At 54.3% G+C, this 14,918-nt stretch overlaps 1 protein-coding gene across 2 annotated transcripts; it reads left to right on the top strand.

Annotated features, from left to right (window-relative positions):
• The first annotated feature begins 3,294 nt into the window (after positions 1-3,294).
• On the top strand, positions 3,295-14,678 carry P2RY2 (purinergic receptor P2Y2). 2 transcript variants are annotated; one of them, XM_056328844.1, is made up of 2 exons: positions 3,295-3,456; positions 11,114-14,678. In XM_056328844.1, exons 1-2 carry the CDS (start codon positions 3,440-3,442, stop codon positions 12,189-12,191), a joined length of 1,095 nt encoding a protein of 364 aa, XP_056184819.1. In that variant the 5' UTR covers positions 3,295-3,439; the 3' UTR covers positions 12,192-14,678. The 2 variants fall into 2 exon arrangements, with proteins under 2 accessions (XP_056184819.1, XP_056184818.1); XM_056328843.1 differs by lacking the exon at positions 3,295-3,456 and adding an exon at positions 7,794-8,508.
• Positions 14,679-14,918: the final 240 nt, after the last annotated feature.

Raw genomic sequence — 14,918 nt, 5'->3', positions numbered from 1 at the left:
AAATGTTTTGAAAGTGTCTTAGAAACCTGTGTCGCTGCCAAAACAGTTGAAAAATGAAGCCGTGAAGGGAAGCGCAGGGCTGCTTTCCAGCTCGGCTCGAATGGGTATTGCTGCTCGCCTCCATCTTCTGCACTGCAGCTGCACAAATCATTTACTTCTCAACTGGATTTAAAACATCTGCCTCTGTCTTTAGCTTGTTTGAACTGCTTTGGAGCTGGAAAATTGAGATTCTGGGGGGAGGACGGCTCTTGGTTTGGGTCCCCTGGGAGATGGGTGACCATCACGTGAAGGATGGAAATCAGTAAGGTGGGTTAGGGTGGTCATCAGATGGTAACAACCCTCCTCCCTTCTCCCTTGCACCCAAAGGAGTGGAGGAAGGTGAGAAAATGCAAAAGAAGAGGAAGAAAAGGCTTTTTCTTGCACTGGGCAGTGAAGCTGGGAAGCTCCTGCTTACTGGAAGCTGCTAGGACTTCAACCAGGCTTGGAAAAGGTCTGATAGGAAGAGGACTCTCCAGGGGACCACTTTCCCACTCCAAACAAGCTTTTAGGGAAACATCTCCTGTTGCTTGTTGAAGCATCCAGCAACGAGTTGCCGACCAAACCTCTCAGCTGGTTGTGGTCATAATTAATCACCCCTTGACATCAATAAGCCACCTGCTTCTTGTCTTGAGTTTGGCTTTGTCTTGTGCTGTGGAAGAGCTGCAGGTGTTCAGACCTCGGGGGATCAGGCTGGGGGAGATGGCGCCAAGCAAGGGCTGCTGAGCAGCAGCGATCACCCCATGGGCCAAAGCCTGTGCAAGGACAGAAAACAAATCTCTGGACGTCATCCACATCTCCATCCATCATCTCTGGACATCATCCCTCCTTCAGAGGGAGACAGGTCAAAGGATGTGGAGGCTGAAACCAGGGTGCTATAGGTCTAGTTAACCCAACCCTTGCCCAAGAAGTGTTTCCAAATCCCAGAGAGATGGGCTTAACTCTGCACCACGCTGGCATCCCAGCAGGGCACTTCTAGGCAGCTTCACCTTTCTGAGCCTCACTCAACAGCTCTGCTCAGGCATCTCCCTCCCTCTGTGCAAGCAACAAGCTTGTCCTTCCTCCCTTATCAGGCTCAAATAGCTGCAATGTGATGTTTTGTTTTCCCTCCTCAAACAAATTACATCAGAAGAAGGAAACGGGCTTTTTTTTGTTGTTGTTTTCTGGCATGGAGGTCCGTCAGCAAGATCTCTGCAGCACCATTTCCGTGCCAGACCTTCGTATCCTCTTTGCACTGGCTAATGCCTCCTTAGGCAGCTGCCACTTTCTACCTGTGAGTACTAGATGGCATCAGTGCCCTTCCCCTCCTCCTTCAGGGGCTTTATGGTTCCCCCCCAGCTACATACAGGAGGCCCCAGGAGCCCCCACGTGAAACCAGATCCAGATGCAGAAGGAAAATCTGGCTTACACCCATGGACACAGATGGGGAATACACAGGGGAACGCTGGGGCTCGTGGTGGAGAAAAACAACTGGGCCACCTGCCCACAATTTGGTGGGGCTTGTTCTCCAGCCTCATCCTGCCCAGAAACCCTCCAGTTCCCCCACGTCTGAAGGTTTTAAGCCCAGGTGGGTGAGGCCCATCGGGGAGGTAGGGCTGAACCTGGCCACCCCTTCACTTGGGCATCAATCATCTGCAGGGAGAGGGCAGGCTCCGAAGACGCTGGTGGCCCTCCATAGCTTCCTGGGAGGCTGTGTCATACCAGGGCTGAATGGAGACAGACCCCAGAGCATCTCCACAGGGTGTTTGGGGAACATGAGGGGTACAATTTTCTGGTTCACACCAGCAACGCCTGAAGTCAATGTATTTCCTAGAAATGTAGGACCCTTGAAGGACTTTTCTTCCGCAGTATGGTCCAGTTTGCCCTCAGGTTTCTGTAGATATTTTGCATCCCAGCAGAAGAATTTTGACAGGTTTGCTACCCTCTGCGGCAGCCGGACCCCCATTTGTGGTTGAACCTAGCCCCCAGCAGTTCACAGGAGAAGACATGGCAAGGAGTGAACCTTGAGCAAACCTTCTGCCACATCCTCCTGACTCCAACAATCTCTTCCCTGGATGAAAAATCCAAATGTTGGGATGCAAGGGGTGCAGCATCCCTTTTCTCAAGGGTTTACCTGTATCCTCAAGGAAGCAGCATTTCATCAACATGCAGCTCCCCAAGGAAGCAGCATTTCATCAGCATGTGGCTCCCAGGAAAATGAGAGTGAAGCAGAAGAACCTGCAATGCATCAGGCCCCCAAATTTACTCTTCTCTAAAACGAATTCCTCCACCCTGGGGAGGTGATGGCAAGGCAGCTAGTTTTGAGCTGACAGCTTGCTGGTTGGTTGATGGGAACTGGTTCTCTAAAATCAGAGCCAAACTTGGCCTCGAAGTCCCTTTTCCATCTCATGTCCCCCCCTCCCCATTGTTCCCCTTGGGAATGAAGCCAGTTTGCTGCAAGGGATGTGCTGCAGGGCATCACCTGAGGTACATTGGTACCCACCCTGGGCCCGAGGGGGCACAGCTCGGTGTCACCCACAGTGGGACAGTGTCCCACATCAGGGTGGCCACGGCAGGACCAGCAAGCCGGGCTCATCCACCTGGTTCAGAGGCATTTCTTCACCCCCGAGGTGGGTGTTGGGACCCCCTTCCCCCCATTTGGCTGCTCCATGCCCTGGGTAAGGGACTGTGGGCTCTGCCACCGGGGCAAGCTCCAGTGCCAGGGCAGCCCGGGATGTGGTCACCAGGGCACTCCCTGGGGGAGGCAGCTCTCGGGGGAACCCTGGGGCCGCTGCAGATGCAGGGGGAAGGTTGGATGCAGTAAGGGTGACTGGCCCCAGCCCCGGGCGGGTGGGATCCAGCCCTGGCCCCATGCACGGTCCCATTCCTGGAGAGGGGGCTCCAGTCCCAGCATCAGCCCCGCTCCCAGTGCCGGTGCGGGGGGAGCCCAGTCCCAGTTCCAGCCCCGATCCCATCCATGCTCCCATCCCCGGGGAGGGGGAGGAGCGGGGGGGGGTGGGGGGTGGGGGTGGCTCCTTTCCTGACCCGAACCCCGGTCCCATCCACGCTCCCATCCCCGGGGTTGGGGGCGGGGGCGGGGTGGGGAGCGGTCGGGTTCCCGTCCCGCTCCCAGCGCCGGTCCCAGCCCCGGGCTGGGGGGGCTGGGGGGGCTGGCCCCCCTCCCGGCCCGGATCCCATCCACGGCTCCAACCCCAGAGGGGGACTCGGGCCCCACTCCCGGGGGCGGTCCCGGCCCGGCCCTGCCCCGCTCCCGGCCCGGGGGGCGGCGCGGCCCGGCCCTGCCCCAGCGCTGCCCGGCTCCCAGGCGGCGGCACCGGCCGCGGGGGAAGGGGCGAGCCCGGCCATGGCGCTGCCCCCGCCGCCCCCCTGAGCCGAGCGCGGCGATCGGCACGGAGCCGCCAGCATGGAGCGCCCAGCCCGGTGAGCGGGGCCGCGGCCGACCGGGGGGACCGGGGAGGGGGCGTGCGTGTCCTGCCCGCGCGTGCGACAGTGCGGGACGAGGGGGTGCGACCCCCGCGGTGCGGGTGTGCACGGGGGGAGTGGGCAGGCGGGGTGGGGGGCGCGCACGGACACGCGGACACGGGTAGGGGACACGCACACAAACACGCACATGGGTGGGGGGGACACGCATGGACAGACAGACACAGGTGGGGGACACACACACCAACACGCACATGGGGGACACACATACAGACACGGACACAGGTGGGGACACACACACACGCAAACACACACATGGGTGGGGGGGACACGCATGGACAGACAGACACAGGTGGGGGACACACACACAAACATGCACATGGGTGGGGGGACACGCACAGACATGGACACAGACACAGGTGGGGGGACACAAACACATATACACGCACATGGGTGGGGGGACGTGCACATACATAGAGACACGGGGGGGACAGACATGCACGCAGCCCTGTGTGTGCACACATATGCACACAGGTGGGGGGCACACAAACACGTATATACACACGGAGGGGGGACACACACGGACATGGGTTCAGGGGGACAAGCAGACGGACACGAGTGGGACACGCGTGGGTGGGGGGACATGCACACATACACATACACACTGGTAGGGGGGAGGCACTCGTGTGGGGGGACACGCACACAGACACGTACAGGTGGGGAGGACACGCACACAACAGACACGGGTGAGATGGGCACGCACACACACATGGGTTGGGGACACCCACACGCACATGCACACGGGTAGGGAGGACACGCATATGGGGACACCCACCCACACATGCCTGTGAGCGGGGGGGACACGTGCACATGCGCACACATGGGTGGGGGGCACACGCATGCACCCCCGTGTGCTCACAGCCCCGTGGCCACGCAGGGGTGATGCTTGCTGCTGGGGGGATGACAGAGGGTCCCCGAGCACCCGCAGCAGGGAGCGGGACACTGGATGGGCAGAGCTGAACCCCACTTCTCCTCAGTGTGGGGGCAGCTCACGCCCCACATAACCCCACAGAAAGTGCCCCGAAGCCCCCGACTGCCCCACAGACAGGGTGGTCAGGGCAGTGGCAGGCAGCAGGCTGCTGCCGTGGGCTGCTGCTGGCGTGGAGGGCTCCGCCGGGCACTCGAGAAGCCTCCTGGGCTCCCTTTGCTCCTCCTCGCCTGAATTATTCGATTGTTTATGCATTAATTCCCAATAATCTCTTTTGCCGCTTGGTTTCTCCCGTCCCGGGGGAATTTGCTGGCTGTTTAGCAGGGGTTTCCCGTACACACCTCTGGTAAAAGCCGTGGAGCTGACTCCCTGCTTTACTCCGGCTTGTGTTTTTCCACCTCTTTGCATGCTGGGCTCCCTATGTAATTTATTTGGGGGTCTTTTAATTTGCATCGGGATCAACGAGACTCTGTTTTCAAACTCTTTGACTCCTTGTAATAGCTCCTAACCCCAAAAATGCCTTCTTCCCCAGAGCTGGGCGCTGGGTGGGCATCACTGCAGGAGCAACTTTAAGGGTGAAGCATCTTATTTCTATTTCTGCTCCGGTTTTCTTATCAGCTTATTGCAAAACCCATTTGGCAACCCGCTCCCTTCCTGTGCACAAGGCAGGGAGCAGCAAACCCCGCTCCTGGGGGGGGCTGCTGACGCTGGGGCACGGTGCCCCTGGCGCATGGCTCACTGCTGCTGAAATTGGGCCATTTCATTACCTCCAGGCACGTGTCCCGAGTTCCTCTTCCTCATTTATACCCGAGCAAAGGGAACCGTGGCCTTCAGCCTCAGTGGCTGACGGGCTAAGAGCTCCAGTGCAGGAGGGGGAGACCCCTAAACATGCTGCCGAGCCCTGGAGTGCAGCTGCATCCCAGGGCTTAGTGGTTTATAAAACCCCGAGAGGTATTTTTGACTGTCCTGGCACCAAGTGGCTTTACCCTGTCTCCGCCCGATGCGATTTTTATCTCCAGTTATTGACATAAAGCCAAAGCCATGAATAGTTGGCTGGCAGCGAAGCGTGCTGCCGGCCATGCCGTGGTCCTGCCTTAATGCTCAGCATCCCCCGTTAAAGCCTTAACAGGAACTAGTCCATGAAGCAAAGACCCTTTTTGCTCCCACAGGATGCTCCATATGGAGGAGCAAATTATCCCACCGAAAGCCCACCCCGTGCCTGGGGTTTTCTGGGGTTAGTCGCTGCTTTGGCTTCGCAGTAACTGCTGGTGCCATGGCTGAGCCTGATAATTTTGTTATCCCCGGTCTCGGATGCTGGTTATCTCCCAGATGGGCAGAGCACGTTCGGTTCTGCCAGCGGGGCCGTGGTGCTGACGGGTGACTCCCTTGGTTTGGGCAGGAGGCTGGTAGGTCTTCGTGGAAATGTCATTTCTCCCACATACGGGGCTTGTAGGGTAAAACAGTAACCAAAAGCAGGTGATTGACCAGAAACTGGTCCCACAGTCTTCTCTCAGTCCAACCGTCCCTTCCTCTAGTGAGCACCAGAAAACCATGGAGGGCAAACCCCAAAGTCAAATCCCTGGTATAACAACCAGCACAGGGCTCCTTTCGCTCCCCAGGAAGCCTAAAGGATGCAAACGCCCCATTTCCCCCTCGTGATAAATAAAAATCCAGGTTTGGGGGGGGGGTTCAAATGGGATCTGCCCCCAACCCCAGGGGGTGCTGCAGGGGCTCCTGGGGGCAGGTGATGTGGGGATGCAGGGGAAAGACACGCAGGGAGCATGACATTTGCTGTAGCAGGAAAGGAAATGTTGAAGAAAGGATTAAATATTGGCCAGGATGATACTTGCTTCCAGCAGGATCCGTCCCCGGAGACCTGCCGTGCTGGGAATCGGGTCAGGTTCAACCAAATGAGGGCGGCTTTAATTATGCACGAGCGAGCGCTGGCACTGATGGGTTTAATGCTTTTATCTAATTTGCCCTAAAGCTGCAGCTTTGGTTAATCCGGATTGACTTCCTATGGTGTGGACGAAGGCAGGAGGTTTTAGTACAGCCTGGGAAGCGGAGGCTGAAAGGGGGATTGATTCAGCGAGGAATTCAGGGAGTTTCTTGGGAGAAACCAGGAATTCCAAGAAAAAGTCATTTGACTCAAAGCAAAACATTTTATTTGACCTACAAACAAAATCATAAGGTTATCTTATATCCAAACTCCCTCTCTCCTTTTTAGCTTGGGTTACAGAAAAGCCCTCTAGGAAACTGAAACTCCCCCAGAAGAATACTTTTCATGGAGAAAACAAATTCAGCTCTGCTGCTTCTCAGCCTGGGGGCAGGAGGGGAAACTGAGGCACGGGGTCGCTTCAGTGGAGCAGCTCCATTTCTGCCAGCCAGAGTGGAGCTGCCCAGTGTCCTCCAAGGTGCTTTTTTGGGGAAAAGAAAAGAAACAGATTCTTTGCATGTTTATTTTGGGAGGAATGAGGGTTTCTGGCTATTTTGGGGTTGGGGGAAGGACTGGGTCAGACCCATGGGGGATAAAAGCGGACATTACCTGGGACTCTGGGCAGGGAGATGCGTAAAGCCCCTTCAACTGCTTAAAGCTTGCTTTTGGGTGTCTTGGAAATGTATCTTGGAGGTATCTGGCTGTGGGACTGGTGGGAGAAGCTCCAGGGAGCAATGCAGCTGGTGGGAGCGCGATGACTGGGGTTATCCTCAGCCCACGCTGGTGGCCGGAGCCAGCCCAGAGGAGAAAGGCACTGAAGGTCACTGCAGCGGAAAGGAGCCGAGTGGAAAGGGCAGATGAAAACCAGGCAGTGTGGCCAGGCTCACATTTCAGCCTGGTCCCATCTCACGTCTCCCAACCAGACAGGCTCGGCAGCATCTGAACGCGCCGTCTGTTTGGTTTTGGTTGCAGAGAGTTTCAACCATGGTCCCAAAGGAGAGAAAAATGATGCTGGGTCGTTTGCTTCCCAGTGTCTCGAGCAGTTCCTGATCTGGAGCGAGGATTTTGATGAGTCTACTAAATGCCTATAAATTAGGGCAGGGAAAACACCCACGCTCTCCTTGTGTCTGTTGCAAAGGAGTTGGTGGGGAAGATGCGAGAAATGGATTGTGGTTTTGACCTCCAGCGTTAAACACTGGGAGCTGTGGTCACAGTCGGTGCGTCCGTGCCGCATGGGTTTGATTTCCCAGGGTTTCACACTGGCAGAAGGAAGGGTTGTGTCTGTGAGGTCCTGCCAGTAAATTAATCCACATTAATTATTTGGGAAGGTCAATTAAACTTCATCACCCCTCCCCCCCCCGAAAATGCATTCATCGAAGTCGTGATTTGGTTGTGCTTTGTTTCCTTTTGTGACTTTGCTTCTGCTGGCAGGCTCCCAAACACGAAACACCGCGGGATGGATGGTGACCGCCTGGATGGCATCAGGAATGCTGAAAAATGGGGCAGAAACTGGGATTAAAGCCCTTTACTCAGTGATTCCGTGTCCAATCCATGGTCCTCCTGTGCTGGCCCTGGGTCCTGCCCATCCCTCGGCTGCCTGTGACCTTCTCCAATGACAGCCCCCTCCTTCCCCCTGTTGACTCATCTAAGTATCCCCTGCCTGGCCATGGTGGATACTGTTACGGGAGCATTTTGGGATGCAGGCATCACATGCACATGCCTGTGGGTATATATATTTGAGGGCACGTGGCTGCTGGGGTTGCAACACTGATCTGCCTGGACTCCTCTCATCACAGGGCTCCTCTTACATGCTGTCTTCATCCACTGCAGCTGATGGTACCTGTTTGCTGGGAAAAGTAAACCATGTCCCATGGAATAAACAGGTCCAAGGCTACACTGCAAAGAGCGATATGGTCCAGCCGTTGCAACCAGACCCGATGCACAGTCCAGCATGGAGGAAGCTGGTCAGGGCGATGCCCTTGTTCAGCACGGGTGGCTGGAGAGCACCTAAAAAGCTGTGTGTGGTCACCTGCATTCAACGCTAGAGAAAAAGCCTCCTGCCATGATCCTGGGAAGGGCCAGGAGAGCTGATGAAGCAGACACAGGTGGTTCTTACTGAAGCATCATGGTGGGTTTGCTTTTGGTAGTCACAGAAGTATTTATCCAGCTCGGCATCTTCAGGGATCGCTGTGGCTTTCACCCTCTGCTCACCCCCGCTGGGGGCTTGATGCATCACTGTAAGAGCTGTCGTTCGTGCCGTCTGGCCCGTAGGCAGAGGAAAGGGCAGCTGCCAGCTTTTATGCCTTCACATGCTCAGCTGGCTGTGTCCCCTCCGGCTCGCCCGCTGCGGATGCAGCAGGGCTGGGGGTGAGGGGGTGGATGGCAGCCATGGCCCCGACAGACACAGCAGGTTTTGTCCTAGAGATTCTGGGCAAAAGTAGGGAAAAAAAGAAAAAAGAAAGGCTTTGGCATTTCCAGAAGGAAAAGGAGGGAGAGCATGATGGCAAGAACAAGGCTGCCTTGTGAGCTTCTCCCCGTGGTTGCCCCGTTCAGGCCAGCCAGAGAGCCCTGTCTGCTCCTTGGGATGGCGATGGAGATGTGTGTCTTGGCACATCCGTGGCTGCAGCGTGGCCTGCAGCAGCCCATGCTGCCCTGTGTGCCGGAGGAGATTCCCCACCTTGGCTTCCAGATGGGTTTCAAATACCTTGCTGGGTTTTCCAGCTGAGGGCACAGGGGCCTGCAGGCAGGTGGGCTGGAAGATGGGTTATCTTGCCCCATCAGTGCTTCAGAGCTGGGTGACAGGTTGTCTGCAGGGGACTGGGGGGTGCAGATGCAAAGGCATGGAGAAGCTATGTGCAAGGCTGAAGCATCTGCGGCTCTGTGGCCCTTTCCTGAGTCTTTGGCATCTTGTGTGGTTTCTCCTGGTTGTGGTGGCCTGTCCAACCTGTTTAATTGGCTGCCAGGACCGTGGGCAACCTCTGTCTCATCGGCTGCAGATCTGCAAAGCTCAGAGAGAAGGAAGAAGTTGAGAAGAGTAACTGGAAAGTGTTTTTCCGTCTGTCTGAGCACTGTCAACCCTCTCCATCCAACAGGGACAACCCTGTTGCTGAGGACTGAACCAGGTGCAGGAAAAGCAAAACTGAGGGGGCTAGGACAGAGTAAGATCAGTCCTGGCTCCTCATGTTCATTGCAGAGTGGTTCCCAAAGTTATGTGTGGGGTTTTGCAGATGTTGCAGATTAGCCAGGGTGTGAGTGGGGCATGTGATTTCTGCCTACGTCCTTGGCGAGCGTGACCCTCGGCCAGCACTGCTTGTGGTCTGCTCCAAGGGGGAAAGCAGCACAGTGGGGGGAGACATCATTAGGGATCGTGTCTGTACCACATCTGGACAGGGTATTTATCCAGTCCTTGGAACAAGGGCTAGGATTATCCCCATATGATGCGCTAGAGGCTTCACTTCACCCCTTCTCCATCAGGTATGAGTTGTCAAGGTGCCTTTTAATGCCACAGTGCTTTGCTTCAGTGAGGGACCACCCAGGTTGGCAGGTTTTAGGAGACCCTCGTTGCCTCCTTCCTGCAAGATCTGAATTGGAGGCAGGTACAGGATGGCTCTGGGTCAAAACGGTGCTTGTTTGCAAGAAAGCATGCCCACCCCATCCCACAGCATGGTGGCACCAGATTAGAGCTGAACCATTTAGCTGAGAAGGCTGGTATTGCTCTTTTCTACCTAAAATGATGGTGAGATTTGGGTCAGGGCACATCCCACATACTCATGCAAAGGGCATCTTTACTCAACTCAAACCTTTCCTCCCGCAGTAGCTCCCGGTCGCTGAGCTCCTGCGCTGGAATCTCCCTGTGACCCCGTTTCCGTGGGCTCCCTGTAACGCGGTACAGCAGTGAGATCAATCCAGCTTCTTCCACAGGGAGGCAAATACATTTTAATTTGATCCCCGGCTGATGGGCTTGCTGAGCAATCATGTGTCGGCCGGGGTCGTGGGCTGTCCCTGACGCACAAAGGGGCCCTTGTCCTTCCTGACACAGACAGTGCCAGACTCTGTGTGTCTGCAGAGACTCTTTTGAGACTATTTTTCTCATCTCAACTGGTCACTCCCATGCATAAACCAGCTTTGTGCAAGCACGGGCAGATTGTCTGGTGGTGGTGATGCTGGAGGAGCAGGTCTCGTGGCTAGGAAGGGGGGGGACCAGTGAGATGGCTACCGTCAGCCCAACACTAAACCCACTAAAACCCCATCATCATCAACAACCAACCCAGGCAGAGCCTCTGTGATGGAGAACATGGTCCCTTTGGTAAGGTTTGATTACAGGGGACTCCAGATGTTGTGGTGATGTTTGCTCTGCCAGAAGGAGCTGAGGACCTCTGAAATCAGGACCCTGCCAGTCACAGGGATTGCCTGCTGAAGAGCACTGTTCCCTTTTCTTGGCCTTTCCGCCAGGGATTTAGTGGGACTCACCTTTCACAAGGGTCATCTGAGTCTGGATGGTTAAACACAGAATAGAGGGCCTCTTCTGTTCTGTGGCACAGGAGACCAGATTTCTGTGTGAACCTGGTGGGAAGGGTGAACTGGGGCGTTGCACGGGGCTGCAGGAGGTCTCAGTTGAATTCCCAGGTGTGGGAGGTGTGACGGCATTGTGGCACTGGGGTTTTCTCATCTAACCCACCTCTTCCAGGGACTCCTTACCTCCATGACCTTACAGCATCTTTGCTTACCCCTAGGGTGATGGCGAATCTAACGACTCCAGCCTGGATCAGAGTCATCAACAGCTCTTTGGACCCAGGTGGCACAGGAGACAACACCTACAAGTGCATATTTGATGAGGACTTCAAGTATGTCCTGCTGCCTGTCTCCTACGGCATTGTGTGTGTGGTGGGGCTCTTTCTCAACCTGCTGGCCCTGTATGCTTTCATCTTCAGGATCAAGACCTGGAATGCCTCTACCACGTACATGTTCAACCTAGCCGTGTCTGACACACTCTATGTGGTCTCCCTGCCGCTCCTGGTGTATTATTATGCCATGGGGGACAACTGGCCCTTCAGCGTGGGCTTGTGTAAGATAGTTCGCTTCTTGTTTTACACCAACCTCTACTGCAGCATCCTTTTCCTCCTCTGCATCAGCATCCATCGATTCCTGGGCATCTGCTTCCCACTGAAGTCACTGCAGTGGGGGCACGTCCGCTACGCCCGGAGGGTGTCCGTCATTGTGTGGGTGGTGACTGTCGTGTGCCAGTCACCCGTGCTCTTCTTCGTCACCACCAGCGTGAAGCGTGACACCATCACCTGCCACGATACATCCAGCAAGGACCTCTTTGGCCAGTTTGTCATTTACAGCTCGGTGATGCTGGTGCTGCTCTTCTGCATCCCTTTCCTCACCATCATCATCTGCTACTGCCTAATGGCCCGGAGGCTGCTGCAGCCCACACGGGGGATCTCCCGGCTGTCCCGATCCAAAAAGAAGTCTGTCAAGATGATAATCATTGTCTTGGTGGTCTTCATCGTTTGTTTTCTTCCTTTCCATGTCACTCGTACCTTGTACTACTCGTTCCGGAGCTGGGACTTGAGCTGTCAGACCCTCAATGCTATCAATTTAGTCTATAAGGTGACTCGTCCCCTAGCTAGCACCAACAGCTGCCTGGATCCCATTTTGTATTTCTTAGCCGGACAGCGATTTAGGAAGTTTGCAGGCAGCAAAATGCCAGGGAAGCCTCAAAATGAAATGGCACTGGGCATTGTGCCCAACAGTCACCTGGAAACCAGCAGCAACACAGACACGTTATCCAAGGATGCGAAATCCTAGCTCCGCTCCAGCACAGCCAGCATCTTCTCCGTGACAGAAGGGTTTATCCCAGGTGTGAAGGGAGGTCAGGATGCTTCAGGGCCCGAGGTTTTTGGTGTTTGCAGTGCCTTGGCTTGCACCCAGTTCAGCATGGTCCTTGTTAAACGCAGTCTCTGCTTGTTGCTGTTTCAAATGCCTTTTTTTTTTTTCCCCGGGAAGGTGCCGCTGTGGTTATACACAAAACCCCGTATCTCTGCCTCTTCATCCAAGCCTGCCTCTCTGCTCAACGCTGAATGGCTCCTCTCCACCAGTGAGGCTGGGTGACCTCTATCATGGTGGCCAAATCTGCTAAAACAAACCATGCCCTGAATGTCTTAGAACACTTTCTAAAGCAGAAACATTGTGTGCAAAAGGTCCACCTAAAGAAATCCATCTGCCCTTCTCCAGATCCGCTAGCACAGAGGTAACAAGAGTTTCTCTGTGCCTTGGCGAGGGAGGAGAGGCTTTTGGTCGATGAGGAGAGTCAGCTGTGGTTCTGCTAAACAGATCAATAAATTGCTAAGTGCAAATACCTCCTGCAGCGGGAAGGGGTCTCCCACAGCTATGCATCCCTGAAGAAATGCTCTCACAGCTTCGTGCCCCGGCATCTGCTGGCAGAGCCGGGAGGGGACTCCTAGCTCCTGTCCAAGGGCTGGCTTCCCATTAAAAATGGTGGACCTCCCATCCCACTGGATTATGCCAGTACCATCCGTTGGAGTTTACTGGTACCATCAAGCAGGTCCCCTGTAGGTTTCTCCAGTGGGGTCAGTATCTTTCAAAAGACCCATCAGTGCTTCCCAGCAACAATGTTCACCCTTGAAAAGCTTTTAGGAACATGTAGCTTCCTTTCAGCTGCTGACTTTAATAATCATCTCCAGCTCATTAAAATCTAGGGTGAGGTCTTCATGTCTTCTTTTTAACCCCCTTACTAGTGACTCATGTTACCAGCAAAGAAGCAAAGACCATTGCTTGTTCCCTTGGCTGAACGCTGCTACATTCTCATTGCTGCTCAGAGGTGACAGCCCTCTCAGACCTTTAGCAGCTTGCCATGACCCAAAATGCTGCCCAGATGCTGCTGTCTGGTTTCCCCATAATCCCAGTAACCCCAGTGCTCCACTGGAGCCAATCAGCATAGCCCTTCCTGACAGTGTAGATCTTCCCTGGGAAATCTGGCAGCACTAAACCCTGGGTTTAGGAGCCATAACAGTAAAACATGGTGCTAGGCTTGACCCCAGGCCTCTCTGGATTTGGGCTTGCATCCCACATCAGCCAGGACAGTTCAAAGTAAACTGGAGAAAATAGCCACAAAACATTTCACCAGAAAGTCCACTTGATCTTTCTCTCTGTAATTGTTGGGTTAGAGAGCCAAGAGCCGAGGCCCATGGCTTCCTTGCCCAGCTTTGCCACGAGGATGCTGATTCCTCACCCCAAAAATGAAAATTGCTTGTGCTGCAGCACTGGACGAGTCATATTTTTGTAAAAGCAGCCCTGACTCTATTTTAGGATTAGGCAAACACATTTGATCCTGGTTTAGACCAATGCCTCAGGCCTCCTCTTCATGTCTCCCATCCCTCCCTCTTATGATGTGGCTCGATGGAGGTAAAGGCACGCCACGGTGTAACCAGCTGAGTTTAGTCCAAGGGTGACTGGGACCATTCAGGGTTAAATGGGAGGTTCCTGAGGTCCGGGCTTTGTGGAGACGTGGTCCTATGGATGGCTTTTGTCCCAGCCACCAATGTCACAACCACAGGAGGCAAAGAGGGGACTGTCTCAGCTCTGAACACCATCGTCAAAGAAAAACAGAACAATTTGATGATTTGATGAACAATTAGATTAAATGGTTCATCTCATCCCTGAGTGCACTTTTAGGAAAGGGTTGGGTTGAGACAGGACTTCCCCCATGGCAGCACCTTTTTTGACTTGGGCAGGTGAAGGGAGCTTGGCTTCGTGGGGAGTGTCGCAGCGTAGTCACCAGTGCGAGACAAATAACTGGGAGGAATTTATTCATCCGAAGTGCTGCACTGGTACAAACGTAACTCCAGGCCAGGTCTCGCTTGGTCTCCCACACTTGCCAAAAAGCAGCATGAACGCCAAGTTACGTGCTCTGAATAATTCAACAAAATATGCTCAGAGTTCACTCCTGCAGTCCTGCTAGGCAGTCCCACCTTTCTCGGAGCTAGCATGAGCCAGCTTCAAACGACCACCTTGGGCAACACTGCCAGTCCCATTGCGGGGTCCTCCTGTGACCTTGGTCCTGCACAAACTGGTGGCACTGTTCAGATGCAGAGTGGTTGGAGAGGTACCAACTGGAAATTTATATATAGATTTTTTTTTGTTTGTAAAAGCACTAACTTATACTAAAAAAAAGAAAAAAGAAAGAGGTTTTGTGACGATGACTGTACATTTTTATTTTTGTAACATACAAACACCTCAGATTTCTTATAGTGAATAAATTTATTTCTACTATGAGCACTCTTTCTGCCATCTCCTCTGATACGTACAAAGAAGAGGGGATACTGGAGATAGAAACTGGGTTGTTGAATGTCATAGACATATTTGAAGCTCCAGATACAGCTGTCCACACATGGGCTCCACAAGTAGATACCTCCAGCATCTGAACTCCTATAGGAGTCTGTAGAGGAGGTGGTCACCCCAAGAGACAGGTGATCAAGACTTCTCATCCTTGCTCAAGGTGAAATGGAGCTGAGA

This window comes from Falco biarmicus, chromosome 2, assembly GCF_023638135.1.
Source record: "Falco biarmicus isolate bFalBia1 chromosome 2, bFalBia1.pri, whole genome shotgun sequence".
Taxonomy (NCBI): Eukaryota; Metazoa; Chordata; class Aves; order Falconiformes; family Falconidae; genus Falco; species Falco biarmicus.
Note: the sequence above shows the minus strand (reverse complement) of the source record. Positions and strands in the feature narration are given on the sequence as shown.

What these genes read in the sequence shown, in the direction of transcription:
- P2RY2 (XM_056328843.1), top strand. Translation starts at nt 8,471, where the DNA reads ATGAAGCAGACACAGGTGGTTCTTACTGAAGCATCATG. An exon ending in GTTCTTACTGAAGCATCATG is followed by an intron (nt 8,509 to 11,113) that starts GTGGGTTTGCTT and finishes GCTTACCCCTAG; the next exon opens with GGTGATGGCGAATCTAACGA.